Consider the following 23,796-nt stretch of genomic DNA (forward strand, 5'->3'; position numbering starts at 1 on the left):
AGATGAGAGTGCAAAAAATGTATCTTTAGTGACATGTTGCAACCAAGGCTTTTGTATGCCTTGAGGAGGTTTTCCACCAACAACCTGTAGTTGTCTGCCTTGTTGTTTCTGAGAAAATTTATTGCCACTAAGTGGAAGGCTTTCCATGCCATCTTTTCCGTGCCACGCAGTGCATGGTCAAATGCATCATCTCGAAGTTCACGAATCTGAGGACCAACAAAGACACCTTCCTTTATCTTAGCTTGACTTAACCTTGGAAATTTTCCACGGAGGTACTTGAAAGCTGCTTGTGTTTTGTCAATGGCCTTGACAAAGTTCTTCATCAGACCCAGCTTGATGTGTAAGGGTGGTAACAAAATCTTCCTTGATTCAACAAGTGGTGGATGCTGAATACTTTTCCTCCCAGGCTCCAATGACTGTCAGAGTGGCCAATCTTTCGTGATGTAGTTGGAATCTCTTGCATGACTATCCCATTCGCAGAGAAAACAGCAGTACTTTGTGTATCCAGTCTGCAGACCAAGCAAGAGAACAACAACCTTCAAATCGCCACAAAGCTGCCACTGATGTTGGTCATAGTTTATGCACCTCAAAAGTTGTTTCATGTTGTCATAGGTTTCCTTCATATGGACTGCATGACCAACTGGAATTGATGGCAAAACATTGCCATTATGCAGTAAAACAGCTTTAAGACTCGTCTTCAATGAATCAATGAACAGTCTCCACTCATCTGGATCATGAACGATGTTGAGGGCTGCCATCACACCATCAATGTTGTTGCAGGCTACAAGATCACCTTCCATGAAAAAGAATGGGACAAGATCCTTTTGACCGTCACAGAACATGGAAACCCTAACATCACCTGCCAGGAGATTCCACTGCTGTAGTCTGGAGCCCAACAGCTCTGCCTTACTCTTGGGTAGTTCCAAATCCCTGACAAGGCCATTCAGTTCACCTTGTGTTATGAGGTGTGGTTCAGAGGAGGAGGATGGGAGAAAATGTGAGAGTCCTGTGACATTGATGGTTCAGGACCAGAAGTTTCATCCTCTTCCTCTTCCTCGTCTGACTCAAGTGAGAATGATTCTGGTGCATCAGGAACCGGCAGTCCTTCTCTGTGGGGTACTGGGCATATAGCTGATGGAATGTTTGGATAATGCACAGTCCACTTTTTCTTCTTTGACACACCTTTCCCAACTGGAGGCACCATGCAGAAGTAACAATTGCTGGTATGATCTGTTGGCTCTCTCCAAATCATTGGCACTGCAAAAGGCATAGATTTCCTTTTCCTGTTCAACCACTGGCGTTCAACAATTTGAAGCATCATTTTCGTTCTCAGTGACCCAGAATTAGTAAAGTTTGACTACACTTATTTCAGAAGCATTTTGGCTGTAGAGCAGTGTTATTAAACCCAGTGTATGTAATTTCTAACTGGGGGAGGAGGGGCAAGAAGTCATGCACATCTCTCTTCACATTGAGGAAGAGGGCGGATTTTTATGATCTTGCGCTGTGCAGATTTTCTATATGGTGCAAGACAGTATTAGTTTGGGGTTATCGCCCCAAAGAGGTGTGCATGTGAGTGCTGGGAGAGTCCTCTCACATAGAGCTGATTTCAGTCTGTGTCTGCAGCGGTGTGTGGCTCTACCTACATTTGTATGCTGCAAGGGACCAGAGAGCCTAATTCAGCAAAGAAGGGAGTGGGAACCCAGGCTGCTTGAGCAGGAGATGCTCAGTGAAATCCCAGTATATCAGGTGGCATCCCAGAAAGGGGGGTCCAACCCGTCACACCAGCGTCGCAGAATATTTACTGCCAGATGCGCTAAAGATTTGTATGTCCCTTCATGCTTCAGCCACCATTCCAGAAGACATGCGTCCATGCTGATGATGGGTTCTGCTTGATAACGATCCAAAGAGTGCAGACTGACACACGTTCATTTTCATCATCTGAGTCAGATGCCACCAGGAGAAGGTTGATTTTCCTTTTTGGTGGTTCAGGTTCTGTAGTTTCCACATCAGAGTGTTGCTCTTCTAAGACTTCTGAAAGTATGCTCCACACCTCATCCTACTGAGATTTTGGAAGGCACTTCAAATTCTTAAACCTTGGGTGGAGTGCTGTCTGTATCTTTAGAAATCTCACATTGGTACCTTCTTTGCGTTTTGTCAAATCTGCAGTGAAAGTGTTCTTAAAACGAACAACATATGCTGGGTCATCTTCGAGACTGCTATAACATGAAATATATGACAGAATATGGGTAAAACAGAGCGGGAGACATACGGTTTTCCCCCAAGGAGTTCAGTCGAAATTTAATTAACACATTATTTTTTTAATGAGCATCATCATCATGGAAGCATGTCCTCTGGAATGGTGGCCGAAGTATGAAGAGGCATACGAATGTTTAGCATATCTGGCACGTACTACCTTGGAATGCTGGCTACAAAAGTGCCATGCGAATGCCTGTTCTCACTTTCAGGTGACATTGTAAATAAGAAACGAGCAGCATTATCTCCCGTAAATGTTGTTTTAGCGATTGGCTGACCAAAAAGTAGGACTGAGTGGACTTGTAGGCGCTAAAGTTTTGCATTTGTTTTATTTTTGAGTGAAGTTATGTAGCAAAAAAATAATAATGTACATTTGTAAATTGCACTTTCACGATCGAGATTGCACTACAGTACTTCTATGTGGTGAATTGAAAATTACTATTTATTTTGATCATCATTTTGACAGTGCTAATATTGTAATAAAAGTAATATAAAGTGAGCACTGTACATTTTGTAATTGAAATGAATATATTTGAAAATGTAGAAAAACAACAAATATTTAAAATAAATTTCAATTGATATTCTATTGTTTAACAGTGCAATTAAAGCTGTGATTAATCACGATTAATTTTTTTGAGTTAATCACGTGAGTTAACTGCGACTAATCGATAGCCCTGTTCTTGCATGTGACTTGTAGTTTCATGCAGTAGATCTTTTAGGTCTAGTGGCTTGAGCATCATTCAGTTTTGAATAAGGTTGTCGGTCAAGTTAGTGTTGATGCCTGGGAGTAATGGCATATAGGAGTAGTTGCACTTTTCATTTGGATTTAAGTTTTGTTCCTCTAGTGCTTTGCAGTGAAAGAAGTGCATGCTACTTTAATTGAGATGGTACCAAAAGTTTAATATTATCTTGACTTCAATTAGAAGAGGGTGTGAGAGGTTCCCCCTGAGGTGCCACCTGGAACTGGGGTCTGAGTCCCCCTGACTCCCCAGCCTAGACTCCCTTTACACTGTACTGCTATGACCATCCTGCACTTTCATCAGCACACATACAGGTAGGGACACACCCAGCTGCAGTTACATGCAGACGCTGTAACCAGCCCTGCATGGGAAGGCTCTAGCTAGAGAACTTCACAGTTACTCAGGCACACCCCCCCTCTGGAGTGTAAACCCCAAATTATACTGTCTGGCACTGCACAGGGAACTGTACAGCATAAGCTCATGAAATTTACCTCCTTCCTCAATGTGGAGAGGAATATACAACAGCTTTATGCCCCCAGTTATGACTCCCACACACTAGTTTTAGACAAAGCAAAAACAAGGTCATTAAAAGATAGATATTAAGTAATTATAAGGGATAGCAAATAGATCAAAGCAGATTACCTATTAAATAAACAAATCACACAAACTATGCTTAATATACTACATAGATTGGATATAAATAGCAAATTCTCACCCTAAGTGATGGTACAAGCAGGCTGCAGATTCTTAAGGGGCAAGCTGCACTTGCTTACAGCTTAGACATCCCAGGTGTTCCATTCACAGGCTAAAAATCTCTTTAGCTTGGGTCCAGCACTTCCCCCATTTCAGTCTTTGTTCCTCAGGTGTTTCCAGGAGCCTCTTTGGGTGTGGAGTCAGTGAAGAACCAAGATGATGTCATTCCCTTGCCTTATATAGCTTTTTTTTTCAGTCAGTCAGTGGAAAAATACTGATATCCAAAGGTGGAGTCCGGCGCCAGGTGACCTGGTCACATGTCCCTGTAGTGTCAAAGCAGCCATCACTCTGAGGCAGTTTGTAGTGTCCTCAGGGAGGGCCCCTCCTTGCCCCCCCAGGAGATAAGCTTCTTCTAAGGCCTATTGTTTTCTCCTAATGGCTCATTAACCTGATTGGGCCGTTCCCAGCCAGCCATCCAGACCGAGAGCCTTTTGCCTTGTGGGCAAGTGTAAACACATTTGAAATACAGATACATAGTCAATATTTCTAACTTCAGATACAAAAATGATACATGCATACAAATAGGATAATCATATTCAGTAAATCATAACCTTTTCAATGATATCTCACAAGCTATCTTGCATAAAATACATTATAATATGCCATAATCATATCATAATAATATCTCTATGAGGAATATGGAGTGTAGTGTCACAGAAGGGAATTTTCTTGTTAGTTTTCCTCAGTAGTTTGTGCTTCTGAAATTCCTATTGCATGCAGTATAATTGGAGCATGGTAAGTATAGGGCTTTCCTTGGGGTTTTACCCCAATTGAGATATCTGGTTATTATGGTTGGGCTCTAGAGTTGGAATGTATGGTGGACCTATGTACTTCCACTCAAAACATACTGCAGGTTTTCTCCACAGATAGTCATGTATGGCCATGTGACATAAACATTTCCACCCTGCTTCTCTAAAATAAGGGCAATCAAGTGGCTATGCTTGTCCTTGAGGCAACATGCTAATTTCTTTGTTGATAGGAATTCTCATGTCTCATCACTAAGGCTAAGTTTTTATCACAGATCTTTTTAGTAAAAGTTACGGATAGGTCACGGGCAATAATAAAAAATTCACGGAAGTGTGACCTGTCCGTAACTTTTACTAAAAATACCCAAGACAAAATGGGTAGGCTGGGCAGCTGGAGTGGGGGCTGGGAGCTCCAGGGTCCCCCTGTTGTTGCTGGGAGCTGCCGGGGTCCCCCTGCCACCCGCAGCAGCCTGGAACTCCAGGGGTCCCTCTTGCTGCCTGCGGTGGCTGGGAGCTCCATGGATCCCCCCGCCGCCCGCAGTGCATGGGAGCATTGGGGATCCGCCCTGCCACACGGAGCAGCCATGAGCAGCGGGTATTCCCCCTGCGGTGGGGAGCAGCACAGCCATGAGCAGTGGGGATTCCCCTGCTGTGGGGTCCCCCTTCCTGCTGGGAGCGGCGGATCCCCCCTGCCGCCTGTGATTGCCGGGAGCGGCGGGGGAGCTCCCCATTCCAACTGCAGTGGCCAGGAGCTGCGGGGGCTACCTTGCAGCTTTCTGCCTCCGTACGCAGCTCCCAGCCAGCCAGCGCTGGCTGAAGTCATGGAGGTCCCTTGCCGCCTGCGGAGGCAGAAAGAATATGGCAGAAAGAATATGGAGTGTAATGTCACACATGACCTCCGTGACTAAATCGCAGCCTTTCTCATCACAGTTTGTATAAGGGCATCCTACCAGTTTCTACTTATCCTCTGATTAACCAAACAATATGTGAGCAGGGCCGGATTAACTTTTTGTGGGCCCGGCGCCAAACATATTTATGGGCCCCCCTGGGGAATAATTGTAAAAGGGGCCGGGGGCAGGAGCTAGGGTTGGTCTCTGGAGCAAGGGAGGGGTCAGGGGTAAACTGCAAGCGCAGCAGGGCTGGGGAGGGGGTAAACAGGATCCCCCCGCCCCTGTCCACATAGAGTGGGTACCTACCTTGTTCTAGCTCATTCTCTTTGTCTCTCTCTGCACTGAGCTGCCCCTCCTCCCGCAGCAGCAGGGCAGGTTCTTTTCCAGCCCTCGGGGGTGGGTGTTGGGATTGGGAGGAGCGGAGCCTAATGTGGTTACTCCTATAACCGGACATTTAGTTTCCAGTCAGCACTGCTAACTCAGGTCCCGTTTTCTACTGGAGTTTCCAGTCTAAAACTGGATACCCAGCAACAGGAATGTCAGAAAAGCTGAGGGGGGGAGGAGGGGCAAGCAATCATTTTTAAAAGTAAGAGGGCTAAGCCTTATGGGGGGGCAAGTGGTTGCGAGGGCTAGAGAGTGGAGAGGAGCTAGTGGGCAGGGCCATGTCTGCTGTACTGCCCAGGTAGGTTGGAGACTATGGGGATCAGCTGACACAGTATCCAGGGCTGGTGCAAGGATATTTTGCACCCTAGGCGAAACTTTCAACTTGCGCCTCCTCCTCCCCACCCCCCGGGAGAATCGCTTATTATAAATTTTCAAAAATGAATACAGTGGAGTCACATCTTACGCGGGGGTTAGGTTCTAAGATCAGCGTGTAAGAGGAAAATTACGTATAGTGAAAATTACCATAAAGTACAGTAGACACTAGAACAGGGGTCCTAAACCTACGGCACGCATGCCAAAGGTGGTATGCAAGCTGATTTTTTTTTTTTAATGGCAGCCTGCGGGTCCCGGCCACCGCTGAGCCTGCTGCTGGCCTGGTGTTCCATTCACTCAGCTGCCAACTGGGGTCCCAGCTGGCGACTCCGCTCAGTCTCCTGCGGTTTACCCAGGCCAGCAGGAAGCTGAGCAGGGCCGGTGGCCAAGACCCTGGCTGGCAAGGGGCCAGCAGCTGGAACCTCAGATCGTCAGCGAGCTGAGCAGGGCTGGCGGCCGGGACCCCAGACTGGCAGCAGGCTGAACTGCTCAGCCTGTTGCCGGTCTGGGGTTCCGTCCACTGGCTCCTGCTCAGCCCGCTGCCAGCCGGGGTCCTGGCTGCTGGATCTGTTCAGCCTCCAGGTGGCTGGGACCCCGACTGGCAAGGGGCTGGCAGCCGGAACCCCGGGCTGGCAGCCGGAACCCCAGACCGGCAGCAGGCTGAGCGGGGCTGGCGGCTGGGACCCCGGCTGGCAGGAGCTGGCCCACTGCTGGCCCTGCTCAGCCCGCTGCCAGCTGAGTGAACAGAACCCCAGGTCGGCAGCAGGCTCAGCGGCAGGTGGGACCCGCAGCCTGCCATTAAAAAAAAAATCAGCTTGCATGCCACCTTTGGCATGCGTGCCGTAGGTTGAGGACCCCTGTTTTAGTGTATACTGTACTTTATGGTAATTTTCACTATACTCAATTTTCCTCTGATACGGTGACTTTAGAACCTAACCCCCATGTAAGATGGGACTCCACTGTAGTTTAAAAAATTTTTTTGGGGCACTGCTTTTTGGCACCCCCAAATCTTGGCGCCCTAAGCAGTCGCCTAGTTTGCCTAGTGGTTACACCGGCCCTGACAGTATCCCCAGCCCATGTGACATGACAACCAGTGGCGGATTTAGAGTTAATGGGGCCCCCCAGCCCTGTGCTCAGCTTCATTTTGGGGGCTCCTCCTTGGGACCCAGTCAAGAAAAAAACATTCTCTCTTATCTCCCCCTGCCCCCATTTTTCATTCTTTTTTTCTTCTTCCTCCTCCCGTAAGTAATAGCAAGTCAATTAAAATAAAGTGAGGTACCTCGATTGTTCATGTAGTTTAACTTATTTTTCCACAGATCACTTGAAAATCACAGATGGTCTCGACAGACCACTTAATGATCTTTCCAAATATTGTAAAAGAATGTTCGGGTGAGGGGTCTAGCAAGGAGTTAGGGTGAGGGAGGGGGCTCAGGGTTGGGGTGTGGAGTGCTTACCTGGGGCAGCTCCTGTTTGGTTCTCAGGATGGGGGTGGGGATGGGGGGGAGATGCAGGGGCTGGGTGGCATGAGGGGGGGGATACAGGGGTCATGGCTGAGGAGGTGTAGGGGGTGCAGGGATCAGGGCTGGGGGCTGGGAGGGTGAGGGGGGGTGCAGGGGTCAGGGAAGGTGGCTAGGGAGGTGTGGGGGGGTGCTGAGGAGGTGTGAGGGGAGTGCAGGGTCAGGGGGCTGAGGGGGTGGGCTGGGGTCGTGGGGGTGCTCACTCAGGGGGTATGCCCCAATTCCAGCCCCTTCCCCAAGGCCTCCTCCCCGCCTCTTCTTCTCCTCCTCCCCCCCCACCCCCCTGGAGCAGCATGCTGCGGTTCCCTCCTCCCCCCTCCTGCCGGCTAGAAGCTGATCCAGCTGATTGGCCGGGGGGGGGGGAGGAGGGGGAAAGGGGGGGGGCAGGAGCTAGGCTGCCGGCAGAGGCTGCCATCGAGCCGCAGCAGCCCGCAGTGTCAAGCTCTGACCCCACAGGAGAGAGTGGGGGCATGGAGGAGAGCGTGCCAGGCCCCCTTTTGACCGTGGGCACGGCGCCATTGGCGCCATTATAAATCCAGTATTGTATGTAAGAATCTGATATGACTATTCCTTGGCTGACATTTATGCCAGTTTCCTAGGATCACTTCTATCCTTTATGATCCTGCATCTGCTTGTGAAACATTGATGGGTACAATAATCTTTCTGACAGGGTCTGGAAAACGTCATGTGGAAGCGTGGGTTCATGGTGTGATGACATTTTGACACATAATCAGTTGTTGATGCAATATGAATCACGCTGAATTTGTCTCATTGCACAAACTGTAAGAAATGGCTGTGCTAGGAGTAAATTTTAGTCTCCATAACGATTAAATCCATGGCATCTTTGAGATTTTCAATAAAGCTATGTTGTCTACTGTGAAAGTCAGGCTGTATGACTGCAAGAGGGTGCTATATTAGCCCCAGAATGTTAAAGCCCCTCTTCCCTACTAACTGAGAAGGGTTTACCACAGGTCATTGCAGAGGGAGAAGTGCTAAGTCTGGCGAGAGGAAGGAGGTGCCTTGCCACACTACACTTTAAATGCTACAGTGGCACAGCTGCAGCACTTCAGTGTAAACACTTACTACAGAGACGGGTGGGGTTCTTCCATCGCTGTAGGTAATCCACCTCCACAGAAGGCGGTAGCTTGATTGACAGAATTCTTCCATTGACCTAGCGCTGTCTACACCAGGGGTTAGGTCAGCTTAATTACATCTCTCAGAGCAAGGGTGGGGAGCGGGGTTGGGGGCTTGCTGGCCAGATTAAAAGGCCTGATGGGTTGAACGTGCGGCTCCCAGAAGCAGTGGTATGTTCCTCCTCTGGTTCCTACATGTAGGGGCAGCAGGGGGCTCCACACGCTGCCACCACCCCGAGTGCCGGCTCTGCAGCTTCCATTGGCTGGGAACTGCGCCCAATGGGAGCGGCAGGGGCGCCACTTGTGGACGGGGCAGTGCACAGAGCCACCTGGCTGGCGCCACACCTCTGCATAGGAGCCAGCGGTGGGATATGCTGCTGCTTCCGGGAGCTGCTTGAGGTAAGCACTGCCTGGAGCTTGCACCCCATACCTCCTCCTCTGCCCCAACCCCCTGCCCCAGCCCTGATCCCCCTCCCGCCCGCTGAACCTCTCGGTCCCAGCCTGGAGCCCCCTCCTGCACCCCAAGCCCCTCATCCCCAGCACCACCCCAGAGCCCACACCCCCAGCTGGAGCTCTCACCCACTCCCACCTGCACCCCAACCCCTCTGCTCTAGCCCGGAGCCCCCTCCCGCACTCCAAATCCTTCTGCCCCAGCCCAGAGCCCCTTCCCCTTTTCCAAACCCCTCTGATCTGCCCGCAGCCCCCTCCTGCACCCCAAACCCCAATTTCATGAGCATTCGTGGCCCGCCATGGCTATTTGTCTATTGGTTTTGGTGACGTGTATACACTTTCCCACTAGGAATTAGACTAAGTATTTATATACACTATAAAATTTTACCAAGTTTGTAAACAGGTTTTCTCTTGGTTATCTTGATGCATGGTTCATTTCCAGACACACAGTTCCTAATTGCAGGTGTACAATATTACAACCCCACTGTTGAACAGGGATGTAGCAAGATTGTTGAGCTGGAACCACATTCTAATATGACTTTGGAGATGGGAGTAGATCTGTGTAACAGAGCTGGCCAGTCCTGCTAGTTCCTAGATTCTCTTTGGGGTAGTAAATCCCAGGTGGATTGCATGATGTGTTACAAGGAGCACTCTGGTCATTCTATCACACTGTCCCCACTTTGCTATTGCATTGAATTCCCTGATATGAGGGGAGGAAAGTTTCCTTTTCACTGGAATTCTTGAAAATTCTGGCATCATGGAATTTGCCAGTCCAGCCTATGTTAACTCATTTAAACAATATTGGTATGCTCAATGCCAGATATTCACAGAATAGAAAGATTTGAGGTTGTAGAACACAGTGCTGTTATGTAGGGGGCAGAGAACAACCAAATAGGCACTGCACTATTAGTGGAATCTGGATTAGTACAACATTTCCAGAACCCTATGTACCATGTGGTTCAGAATGATCTTGAAAATCATTTACAATCCTATCGCCTGGTTCTAGCATCTGAGGCGATATGGGATAGCTGACGAGATTTTCCTAAAATACACTGCTGCAAACACTTTTTGAATCTTGGTCATGTGGACAGGCAAACACCATGGGAGTATGGTTGTGCTAAAGTGTATTAACTGAAACCATGTCTGATGGGTGCATCAAAACACCGATTCACTGGACATGATCCCATCTGTAGTGTAGAGTGGCCCTAAGATCACAACTTCATCTTATAGATAGGGCTCTTTGCAAATTAAGTCCTAAGGGGGGGAATAAAAACATTTATAAGGAAGGTTAATTTGTAATATAATAATGTAAACAGTTAATGGGAGAACTGAACATATTAGAGACCACTTATTCAGTGCTTTTCTCATTTTGTTGTGCAGAGCCACTTTACAGAAGGTGATCTCAATATAGCCACTCCTGTTGTATCTAGTAAGGTATAGCAATTTCCAAATAGTTAGCATAAGTTCAGTAATGAGGACCCAGTCACAAACCAGTGGTAGTTTAACACCTGGTTGAGACAATTTCACAAAGGTTCAGATGGTCCCAGGCTTTGGATAGCTATACCCCAACACATTTATAAATGTATTATACTTAAGGCCGCATGTCTGTCACGGAAGTCATGACTTATGCAGCTGCCGATGTGGCTGGCTCTGGGGCTGCCCAAGCAGATCAGGCAGCTCCTGGGCCAGCTGCACCGGCTGCACCGGCTGCTGCTGGGGCAGTTTGGGAGTAGAAGGGGGCTCAGGACTGGGGCAGGGGATTGGGGTGCGGGGTGACACTTACCTTGGGGGGAGAGGGGGAGAGACTCCTCGGAAGTGGCCGGCATGTCCCTGCAGCTCCTAGGTGGAGGGGCCGGGGGCCTCTGTGTGCTGCCTCCGCCAAGAGGTGCCGCCCCCCGCAGCTTTCATTGGCTACAGTTCCCCACCAATGGGAGCTACGGAGCCGGAGATTGTGGCAGGGGCAGCGTGCGGAGCCCCCCTGGCCTTCCCTCCCCCTAGCAGCTGTAGGGACACAGCACAGCCGCTGCCCGCCCCCCCCAGCACCAGTGGGGGTCCCAGGCTGTGCGTTGCTGCCCGCGGCACCCCCCAGACCACCCCTCCAGAGCACCTGCAGACCCCCAGCCCAAGTTTTAGTTACAGGTCTATACTACAAGTCATGGACAGGTCATGGACTGTAAGGTGGATAGAAAGCTGGCTAGATCGTCGGGCTCAATGGGTAGTGATCAATGGCTCTATGTCTAGTTGACAGCCAATATCAAGCGGAGTGCCCCAAGGGTTGGTCCTGGGGCCGGTTTTGTTCAATATTTTCGTTAATGATCTGGTGGATGTTGTGGACTCCACTCTCAGCAAGTTTGCAGATGACACTAAACTGGGAGGAGTGGTACATGTGCTGGAGGGTAGGGATAGGATACAGAGGGACCTAGGCAAATTAGAGGATTGGGCCAAAAGAAACCTGATGAGGTTCAACAAGGACAAGTGCAGAGTCCTGCACTTAGGATGGAAGAATCCCGTGCACTGCTACAGACTAGGGACCGAATGGCTAGGAAGCAGTTCTGCAGAAAAGGACCTAGGGGTTACAGTGGATGAGAAGTTGGATATGAGTCAACAGTGTGCCCTTGTTGCCAAGAAGGCTAATGGCATTTTGGGCTGTATAAGTAGGGGCATTGCCAGCAGATCGAGGGATGTGATCATTCCCTTCTATTTGACATTGGTGAGGCCTCATCTGGAGTACTGTGTCCAGTTTTAAGTCCCACATTACAAGAACGATGTGGAAAAATTGGAAAGAGTCCAGTGGAGGGCAACAAAAATGATTAGGGGGCTGGAGCACATGATTTATGAAGAGAGGCTGAGGGAACTGGGATTGTTTAGTCTGCAGAAGAGAAGAATGAGGGGGGGATTTGATAGCTGCTTTCAACTATCTGAAAGGGGGTTCCAAAGAGGATGGATCTAGACTGTTCTCAGTGGTTCCAGACGACAGAACAAGGAGTAATGGTCTCAAGTTGCAGTGGGGAAGGTTTAGGTTGGATATTAGGAAAAACTTTTTCATTAGGAGAGTGGTGAAGCACTGGAATGGGTTACCTAGGGAGGTGGTGGAATCTCCTTCCTTAGAGGTTTTTAAGTTCAGGCTTGACAAAGTCCTGGCTGGGATAATTTAATTGGGAATTGGTCCTGCTTTGAGCAGGGGGTTGGACTAGATGATCTCCTGAGGTCCCTTCCAACCCTGATATTCTATGATTCTGTGAATTTTTGTTTATTGCCTGTGATCTGTCCATGATTTTTACCAAAAATACCCATGACTAAAATGTAGCCTTAATTATAGTGACTGAGCAGGATAGAGGAGATACAATACTGAATTTCCTTTCATTTTGTTGGCTTAGTGGCTGCAGTTGGATAAGATTTTTAAGACTTACATTGATTTATAATTGTTTTCTTTGTTATAGACAAGTAAAATTAAATGGGTCCAGTAACTGGAATGACTCCAGATAAGAAAGCTGAAGCACCTGGAGCAGAAAAGGCTGCAGGATTAAGACAGATTTACAGAATGGGAAGCTTGCCTGAAGCAGTTGATGCTGCTAGGCCGAAGGCCACGTTAGTGGACAGCGAATCAGCAGATGATGAGCTCACAAATTTGAACTGGCTTCATGAAAGTACTAATCTTCTAACATACTTCAGTCTTGGAAGTGAGGGTCTTCCAATTGTTAGTCCTATATATGACATTGAGGGTGATAACGTGCCATCTTTCTCACCATCCTGCTACCAGAATCTGGAAAAAAAATCAGCCACTTCCAAACCTCCTTATTCCTTTAGCCTTCTCATTTACATGGCTATTGAACATTCTCCTAATAAAAGTTTGCCAGTCAAAGAAATCTACAGCTGGATTCTGGAACGCTTCCCATACTTTGCCACAGCACCCACAGGGTGGAAGAACTCTGTTCGACACAATCTTTCCTTGAATAAATGTTTCCGAAAGGTGGAGAGAAGCCATGGCAAGGTGAGATGTATGGAAAAAATGTTTTTAACTGATATAAAGTGTATTGGGAAATGAAAAAGGCTGTTTTGTTTGTTTTTAAGGAATTTTTTGGGGGGTGTATCGTACTAATATTAGATATACTGGTATGTTGAAATAATATTTTACATTTATAGCATTTTTTTGGCAACTCCAAATGCAACTTGGAAATGCCACTTGTGATAAGGTGCATATATTTTATTTCATACAGTATTTTTATTTAGCAATGTCATAAGCAGAGCTGGCAGTGACAGCTGTAGTTAAAGTTGCCTAGCACTTTCCTTAGAAGGCCCTGTGTTCAGTTGCCTATAACTTTTGCCTTACAAGTTTGGGCTGAAATTTCAGGCTCAGGGTATTTGTTTGTTTTTAAATTTCAACAAAAATAGCTCAGTTGTTTCTGAAAACTAGGTTTGGGGAAAAAAAATGCTTTGCCTATGTCAGATAATTCTTGAAATTCTCATGCTTTCAGGCTTTGGAATCTTTAAACTGGCGAGGGGGCTCCCTTGGTGCTGGAACAATGTGTTTTGCTGTCTTTGTGAAAATCCACCCAGACATAGCTGAGTTATAAGCCCCTGGGGAAAAAAATCACTTGTTTGCACGTGCTTAGTTGGGGATTATTAGAGTATGACAGCTAAAATCTGTAAAGATTCTGTTTATAGTGAGCCTGGTCCATCCTAGGAGCTAGGCAGGAGTTTCCTGCAATTGATGCTCCCAGGAATGAGGGACTACTGTGGTAACAGGCACCAGTACTGAGAGCAGGAATATTGGTTCTTTTATCTTCTCCATGCTCTTCCTGCTAACATTCCAACAGCGTGGAGGAAACTGAAGAAGCAGCCTATCTGATATAGAGGGGTGAGGAGCAGAGAGAGGAACCAGAGGCAGGCTGGGAAAAGAGGACAGAACCCAGCAGGAGGAATAACAGTGTCAAGTTAGCAGGCACAAGAGCCAAGGGTTTAGGAGCAAAGCCTACAGGAACAGAATGGGACAAGACACAAGAGTCTGTGACTACTAGACTGCATGCCCTCCAGAACCTGGAAATAGAACCTAGGATTTCTTATTCTCAACATTCTTCTGCTATCTAGCAAATAGCTGTGAACCTCAAGGTAATGTGTGTATTACATCCTTGCATGCATCTGACGAAGTGGGTATTCATCCATGAAAGTTTATGCTCCAATACTTCTGTTAGTCTATAAGGTGCCACAGGACTCTTTGTCGCTTTTTACAGATCCAGACTAATATGGCTACCCCTCTGATACTTGACATCCTTGTCTATTGCTCCCATTCTACTCCATTAGTTCTAGCGGTAGAGGTCTGTGCTGTGGACCTAAATATCTGAATCCTATTGATAAACTAGGTGGTTAGTATGGCTTCACATGATGGAATTTCTGGAGTCAGAGGTCCCATGGGGAAAAAAAGGGAGCTAAATTAAGGTTGCCTAGTCAATCTTAATTCTGGCATTTCTTAGTTTGTCAGTGCTTGACTTTGCAACCTTATCATTATTTTAACATAGCTTTCTTTGTATGTAATTATATGATTTACTAACATTCATTTTCAGATAAAACATCTTTTGCTCAAGTTAGTTTGCTGTGTTCTTTGTTCTATGCTTTTATTTCTCTTAAGTTTCATTTATTTCAATATTTGCATCATTCTCCCCTTGTTCAAGTGGAACACTAAGAAATATTTCAGGTTGCTTTAGGAAAAGTGCTTTATCTCCTCTTGAAAAAGAAGTATAGGCACTCGGATCCCCTGCACTCAGTTTCAGTGAAGTCTTAAATCACAAAGTGAAAATTAGTAAAGATTCAATATTTTCTTACTGTTAATACTAATAGAAACCCTCCCCCCCATAATTGAAGATGCTGTCATTTTAATAAAAAAATTAAAAATCCCTAAATGAACACATTTTCTCTATAGAAGGCAAATCAAAACATAATTGCCATTTACACTAGGAATAGTGTCAAATAATCTAATGCACAGTACAGTCAGTAAGGGTCCACTTTTCTTTATTTTTTGAAGAAAGGCAGTAGGAGAGTAGGCATTATTCAGAAAAATGTCTTTCCTGAGCCATGTGACCAGTGATTTTGTTCCACAGGGAGGCAGCTCTTGACTAGAGAATTATCCTCTATTTACTAGACCCGGGGTTCTCAAACTTCATTGCACCCCGACCCCCTTCTGACAACAACAATTACTACATGACCCCAGGAGGGGAGACCGAAGCCTGAGCCCGCCTGAGCCCCGCTGTCCCAGGTTGGGGGGGCCAAAGCCTGAGCACACCGCCCTGGGTGGGGGGGCCAAAGCCGAAGCCCAAGGGTTTCAGCCTCAGGCAGGGGACCTGTAATCTGAGCTCTGCTGCCCAGGGCTGAAGCCCTCAGGCTTCAGCTTTGGCCTTGGGCGGTTGGGGCTCGTGCTTTGGCTTTGGCCCTGGGCCCCAGCAAGTCTAAGTCAGTCCTGGCAACCCCATTAAAACGGGGTCACAACCCACTTTGGGGTCCCAACTCAAAGTTTGAGAACCGCTGTACTAGACAACAATAGTCTGTCACAGAATTCACAATGTTGAAATCCACTTTGTGACTAACTATCTGGCATGATTGACAATCTCTGCTTGGAACAGACCTGTATTTGAATAAGTAGTGATTCTTCAGACAAGTACTGAAGTATGTTGAAGGAGCTGTATTGCATGAAGAAGCTAGAATATCATCTGCTCCCACTATGCCTGACTTTAATTAAAGTAGGCCTTCACTTTCACAAGCACCAAATTTGCATTTAAAAGACACAATTAAAAAATTCATTGATTCATTCCTACCATGCTGTGCTGTGATATTACAATCACCACCAAGTGCTACGAGAGAGCTTAGACTTGGACTGTATGTATGGAGTCAAGTTAGTGTTAAACTGTACACAAGTGTTTGTATTTACTACGGTAGACTGTACCTAGCTGAATGTTATATACCTACATGCACACACAGCCTCCAGGCTCCCATAATTCAGTAGTGATGTGATGTCACCAAATGGCATACGAAGGGAGATTGCTCGGGGAGCCAGCCGGTTGTGGCAGAGAAGGATGTCATGCATTTCAAAAGAAGAAAAAATAATCAAGTCAATCTACTGTTTGCTTCTTAGGCTAGTCATTGGAAGCATTAAGAACATACGTTTAAGATTATTGTCCTGTTATATTTTAAACACGTACATGTCAATTTTAGTCAGAGCAATCAACATGGAAGGGGAAGCTTATGTCTAATCTCTCGTCAGGGGATCTAAGATGAAGGCCTACAGGTCATGCTAACTAAATGTTGACATATTACGAATGGAACTAGAGGTGACTGACAAAATAGTAAGGTACTTGGGATTCTGGGCTCTTCTTCTTTCTTCTTTGGTTTCTGTCCATCAGCTCAGCAAAGTTGATGGGGCTAAATTAAGTCCTCCCACCACTTTCTGTCCTGTACCAGCTTCACGGCTTCATTCATCTTTAAATCTTTTTCTGTGTCATTCTTCACCATTTCTATTCAGTGCATCCTCGCTCTTCCTCTATTTCTAGTTCCTTGTACTTTGGTATGTATTGCCATGCCATGGTATCCTTTCCAGGACCGTTCCTGACACGTGTCCAAACCATCTCAGTAATCTTTCTTGAATCTTCTGTAACAGCGTTATTTCTTGCCCTATCCATTTCCTTATCACTTTGTTTTTTACTTTGTGCTGTCTTGAAACTTACAGTATTCTCCTCAGCTAGATCATTTGTGCAATTCATCAGCTTACATTCATCAGCTTACCTCGCATTTCAGCGTTCTGACCCATATGGCAGTATCAGCATGACAGTTGTCTCATAGACACTTATCTTTGTCTTTATCAAAATGTCTTTAGTCTTACAGATCTTACAGAATTTTCTAAACGCAGGAACAGTTAGTCTGATTCTTCTTTTAATATCCTCGTCACAATTCTGATTCTTTGATACTAGTCCTCTAAGGCACACAATTTTTTCCACTTGTTCTAGTTCTTTGTCTCCGACTTTGATTTTTACCTCTTACTCTTGTCTTCCAGTTGCCATAGTTTTTGTCTTCTCTGTTGATCTTCAGTCCAGATTTTCTGCTATCCCAGTCTACTGTGTCAGTTATTCTCTGTACCTACTACTTGGTCAGTGCTATCAGTTCTATATCATCTGCAAATCGAAGATTGACCTTCCACATACCATGACTCCATATTTCATCTCTCAGTGCTACAGCCATTGCTGCTTGCAGTACCATGTTGAACAAATCTGGTGATAGTGTTCATCATTGTCTCACTCCTGTGGTCAACCTGAACCATTCCATTAGCTTTACTTTCATCACACTCATTGACTTTCTCTAGATATTTTTTATCAGCTTGATCATTTTCTCAAGGATGTCCTACTTTCTCAAGACTTAGAATGTGGAGAAAAGGGTTATGGCATCAAAAGCCTTTTTACAGCAACTCTGGCATCTATAATATGTTTAGTTGTGTTCGGTGTACTACTGTGATATCTGTCTTCACCTTAGTCTAAATACAGCCTGTTCCTCTGCAAGCGCGGCGTACAAATACCTCTTAGAGTATCTCTACACTGCAATGTAAGCCCATGCTTGAGGCCTGGCTCAAGGCTAACCTCCCTTGCAGCTACACTGCAATTGTGCTAACCAGGGCTCAGACCCAGGTTCCCAGGACCCTGCAGGGCTGGAGAGTCCAAGCCATGTTGCTTTGCAGTGTAGACACAGCCCTGCTTGACTCAGATCTTGGGAGTCATCCGGAAGTATCCCGCAATTCCATGAGACAACTTCCTTTGTCCTCTCTATCCCAACAATCACTATTGGAAATGGAAGCCACACCCCCTTTGCAAACGGCAGCACTTCAGGTCAACATTAACTCATTCTGTTCTGATCACCAATCTGCAAGCACACGATCAGAAATCCTCTTGGGTTTGCAATGGAGAGAGAAACGATCAAGTCCTTTGCAAAGCGATCTGCTTCTTGGTAATGTGCAGGGTGGGCAGTAAAGTTTTCCCACAGTGCACCACAGTCCTAGTGCTAGAGTGACCACATTTTTGGGAGTGGCACTAGGAAAACGGATATGGTTACTTTGACTCAGGTCTGAGCACTGCAGTGTGGATACCAGAGCCCTACGTTCAAGCATGGGTCAGAAAATTCTTAACCTTTAGTTAAAATACAATGTAGATGCTCAAGCCTGTATTTCCTTAACATGGGTGAGCTGACTACAGTCCCATTAACCCTGGGCTTATATTGTAGTGTAGACATACCTTTATTCTCTCCTGCAGTATCTTGGTGAATGCTTTTCCTGGAACTCTCAATAAGTTGATTCCTTACTAGTTCTTGGACTCGCTCATTATCACCTTTTTTATAGATCGATACTATTATCATTTTCCCCATGTTTGGCACTTGTGCTTGCTTGTAAATCTTGTTGAATAGCTTGTGCATCGCCCTTATCGTGTATTCCTCACCTGCTTGCAACAGCTCTGCATTATGTTGTCACTTCCCGGCACCTTTTCCTTTTTCAAACTTCCTGTTGAGATCTTTACTACTACTACTACTACTACTACTAAGAATTCCAGTATGTGCTCTCCCTCATTTATAGTGGGAAACTTTTCCAGGAAACTTTGCCAAACCGGACAGTCCCTCTGCAAAAGAATAAATGGACACAAATCAGACATCAGGAATGGTAGAAATAGAAATTAGAAATAGAAATTAATGGAGATATCCTATCTCCTAGAACTGGAAGGGACCTTGAAAGGTCATCGAGTCCAGCCCCCTGCCTTCACTAGCAGGACCAAGTACTGATTTTGCCCCAGATCCCCAAGTGGCCCCCTCAAGGATTGAACTCACAACCCTGGGTTTAGCAGGCCAATGCTCAAACCACTGAGCTATCCCTCCCCCCCAGTAAGCGAACACTTCAATCTCCCTGGTCATTCTATTACAGATTTAAAAGTCACTATCATTGAACAAAAAAACTTCAGAAACAGACTTCAAAGAGAAACAGCAGAACAAATTTGCAAATGAATTTTAAACACCATTAATCTGGGCTTGAATAGGGACTGGGAGTGGCTGGCTCATTACAGAAGCAGCTTTTCCTCTCCTGGAATTGACACCTCCTCATCTATTATTGGGACTGGACTACATCCACCCTGATTGAATTGGCCCTGTCAGCACTGGTTCTCCACTTGCGAAGTAACTCCCTGCTCTCCATGTGTCAGTATATAATGCCTGCATTTGTAACTTTCACTCTATGCATCTGAAGAAGTGAGGTTTTTACCCACGAAAGCTTATGCCCAAATAAATCTGTTAGTCTTTTAGGTGCCACCAGACTCCTTGTTGTTTTTGTAGATACAGACTAACACGGCTACCCCCTGATACTTTTTCCAGGACAGTTTCATCTACAGTTTTATGCACGTTGCACAGCTCTTCAAAGTATTCTTTGCATCGTTTATTCTGTTCTTGTTCATCCTCAATTTTTTGCCCCGCTTATCTTTCACTGCTGACACCTTCCACTTGTGTCCCACTCAGTTCTCTTATCTTGCAATACAACTGCAGTGTCATGTTTCTCTTTACATAGTCTTCTGCTTCTTAGCGTTGTTCAATTATCTAGTAATTTCTCTCTCGGTTTTCTGTTTTATCTCTCTGGTCAACCTATTGCATTCAGCTTTTAGACTTGGGTCTTCCTTTTTATTTTCCTTCAGCTTCCTATGCTTGTCACTCCACTGCAACTCAACTCCATCCATTATACACCTAGTTTTCATCATTTAGGCCTTATAGCCCAACACTTGTTGAACTGCTCTCTTTTACCCTATTCCACATCTCTTCAAGGTTCATTTTCCGCATGGCTGCTTTGTATTTTTTCCCTCATATCTGGCTCTTTCAGTTTGTCCACACCATAGATCTTCATTCTTAGCACTTTTTCAGTTGGTCTCAGCGTCAACCTCATTGATGCCAACAACATATGATCTGATCTGATAACGGCAGCAAATGATCTATACAACACACTCGATTTCCATCTGCTATTCACATGTACAAAATCTATCATGTTCTTTGTTTGCCCATCAGGTGATATCCAAGTCCACTTTCTCTGCAGCTTTCTTGTTGGAAAAAGTGTGTTTATCATCACCAGGTTGTTACTTTGGCTACTAAATTTCTGCCTTTCTCAACTTTCATTTTCTTGACCAAGTCAAAATTTGCCTGTCATTCAGAAATTCCAATTTGATCCTACTTTCTCATTAAAATCTCCCATAACCAACAACACGTTTTGTTTTGAAACCTGTTATATTGTTTTCTGTAGCTGTAAAATTAGTTAGTTTCTTTCTTGCGCGCTGCTGAGGTCAATGCATATACTTGTACTAGTATGGCTGCACTGGATTTGATTCTGAATATTGCCTTCAGCATATGGAGAATTTGCAGGTTAAATGCCATAAGATCCTGGCTTTCTTTGGCTTTAGCACAATGCAATTCCATCCTATGTCTACCATCTTCTTTTCCTGAATTCAATATCCTTTGTTAATCATGGTAGAATTCTCCTTTGCCTTTCCATCTCATTTTGCAATCACTGATGATTTCCCACTCCTATCTTTTCAACTTGTTACCATAAGAGCTCCAGCTTTGTATAATGTTCTTACATTCCATATTCCAATAAAGGCTAAGAGCGTTTGAGTTCATCACATAATTCCATATTCTGCGTACTGTTTTTTTTTTATTATTGCATACTCTTTACCCCTGCTTTGGTTTCTGCAGTGAATGCAGACTTAGTTTGTCTGAATGATTACTGAGCTGGCATGCTTTTGTTTTCTTTTCCATTTTTCTTTCAGTTTCTATGGTCCAGTATTCATTAGGTGTTTGTCCACAACTCCTTGTTTTTTTGTGGTTGACCAGTGTATTGTAATCTGTCTTCAATGCTGCTCTAAAGCTATTCACTAGCATGCTCCAGTACCGTTTCTGCCAATGTTATATTTTGGAAGTTATATTACCATCTTTGTTGTAGGAAACAACATGCATTTGGAAGGCCATATACACCCTTTCACTAGTGATCACCACTAGCTGATCTCACTAGGTTTAGTATGCCAGCGGAGGTAAGATTCTGGGATGTGGTACTGCAGGGCACATAAGAATGGCCACACTGGGTCAGACCAAAGGTCCATCTAGCCCAGTATCCTGTCTTCCAACAGTGGCCAATGCCAGGTACCCCAGAGGGAATGAACAGAACAGGTAATCATCAGGTGATCCATCCCCTGTTGCCCATTCCCAGCTTCTGGCAAACAGAGGCTAGGGACACCATCCCTGCCCATCCTGGCTAATAGCCAGCTAATATCGTCCATGAATTTATCTAGTTTTTTTTTTAAACCCTGTTATAGTCTTGGCTTTCACAACATCCTCTGGCAAGGAGTTCCACAGGTTGACTGTGCGTTGGGTGAAAAAATATTTCCTTTTGTTTGTTTTAAACCTGCTGCCTATTAATTTCATTTGGTGATGCTTAGTTCTTGTGTTATGAGAAGGAGTAAATAACACTTCCTTATTTACTTTCTCCACATTAGTCATGATTTTATAGACCTCTATCATATCCCCCCTTAGTCGTCTTTTTTCCAAGCTGAAAAGTCCCAGTCTTATTAATCTCTCCTCATATGGCAGATGCTCCATACCCCTAATAATTTTTGTTGCCCTTTTCTGAACCTTTTCCAATTCCAGTATATCTTTTTTGAGATGGGGTGCCCATATTTACATGCAATATTCAAGATGTGGGCATGGATTTATATAGAGGCAATATGATATTTTCTGTCTTATTAGCTATCTCTTTCATAGTGATTCCCAACATTCTGTTCACCTTTTTGATTGCCGCTGCACATTGAGTTGAGTCATTGTGGATAGTTCTCTGAAAACATCCAAGATCTCTTTCTTGAGTGCTAACAGCTAATTTAGACCCCATCATTTTATACATATAGTTGGGATTATGTTTTCCATTGTGCATTACTTTGCATTTATCAACACTGAATTTCATCTGCCATTTTGTTGCCCAGTCACCCAATTTTGTGAGATCCTTTTGTAGCTCTTAGTTAAGTCCAAAGCAGACTGCAATCTTGAATAGTTTTGTATCATCTGCAAATTTTGCCACCTGACTGTTTAATTCTTTTTCCAGATCATTTATGAATATGTTGAATAGGACTGGGCCCAGTACAGACCCCTGGGGGACACCACTATTTACCTCTCTCCATTCTGAAAACGGACCATTTATTCCTACATGTTGTTTCCTCTTTTAACCAGTTACCAATCCATGAGACAACCTTCCCTCTTATCCCATGACTGCTTACTTTACTTATTAGTCTTTGGTGGGGGACTTTGTCGAAGGCTTTCTGAAAATCTAAACGCACTATATCCACTGGATTCCCCCTTGTCCACATGCTCAAAGAATTCTAGTAGATTGATGAGGCATGATTTCCCTTTACAAAAACCATGTTGACTATTCCCCAACAAATTATGTTCATCTATGCGTCTGACAATTTTATTCTTTACTATAGTTTCAACCAATTTGCCCAGTACTGAAGTCAGGCTTACCGGCCTGTAATTGCCAGGATCACTTCTTGAGCCCTTTTTAAAAATTGGCGTCACATTAACTATCCTCCAAGTCATTTGGTACAGAAGCTGATTTAAATGATAGGTTGCAGACTACAGTTAGTAGTCCTGCAATTTCACATTTCAGTTCCTTCAGAACACTTGGGTGAATACCATATGGTCCTGGTGACTATTACTATTTAGTTTATCAATTTGTTCCAAAACATCCTCTAATGACATCTGAGCATTTCACAGTGACTATCACCATTCTGGTCAGGTGGTCGGTTATCTATCCCTACTGCTATATTATTATTAGAGCATGGAATTACTATCCATAGAGATTCTCTGGTACGGTTCGGTTCATTTTAAGATTTTTACTTCATTTGATTCTATGCTTTCTTTCATATATAGTGCCACTCCCCCACCAGCATGACCTGTTCTGACCTTCCGATATATTTTGTACCCTGGTATTACTGTGTCCCATAGATTATCCTCATTCACCAAGTTTCTATGATGCTTGTTATATCAATATCCTCATTTAATACGAGGCACTCTAGTTCACCCATCTTATTATTTAGACTTCTAGCATTGGTAAGGAAGCACTTTCAAAACTTGTCACTTTTTATCTGTCTGCCACTACATTGAATTGTAATTGAATAAGACTTCTTTTCATTTGACTGTTTCTCATCAGATCCTCCCTGTATTTTATCATCTTCCAGACTCTCCTCTTTCCTAGGATATAGACAATCTCATTTAGTAGATCCTCCCCTAAGGGATGGCTCTGTCCGAACCACATGCTCCTCTGCAACTGTCGGCTTTCCCCCAGCCCTTAGTTTAAGAACTGCTCTACAACCTTTTTAATTTTTAGGTGCCAGCTGTCTGGTTCCATTTTGGTTTAGGTGGAGCCCATCCTTCCTGTATAGGCTCCCCTTTTCCCAAAAGTTTTCCCAGTTCCTAATAAATCTAAGCCCCTCCTCCCTACACCATTGTCTCATCCACGCGTTGAG

General features: G+C 45.1%; 1 protein-coding gene across 5 annotated transcripts in view; it reads left to right on the top strand.

Moving 5' to 3' along the window:
- FOXN2 (forkhead box N2) overlaps positions 1–23,796 on the top strand; it is a 125,621-nt gene that overhangs the window by 45,048 nt on the left and 56,777 nt on the right. For all 5 annotated transcript variants that reach the window (XR_008444483.1, XM_054023849.1, XM_054023852.1 and 2 more), the window contains one exon: positions 12,679–13,229. Coding sequence is in view for 4 of the 5 variants with exons in the window: in XM_054023849.1 (XP_053879824.1) it covers positions 12,693–13,229 (537 nt within the window). In the remaining variant the exon portion in view is untranslated. The remainder of the gene's footprint in view (positions 1–12,678; positions 13,230–23,796) is intronic.

Source organism: Malaclemys terrapin, chromosome 3 (assembly GCF_027887155.1).
Source record: "Malaclemys terrapin pileata isolate rMalTer1 chromosome 3, rMalTer1.hap1, whole genome shotgun sequence".
In the NCBI taxonomy this organism is placed as follows: Eukaryota; Metazoa; Chordata; order Testudines; family Emydidae; genus Malaclemys; species Malaclemys terrapin.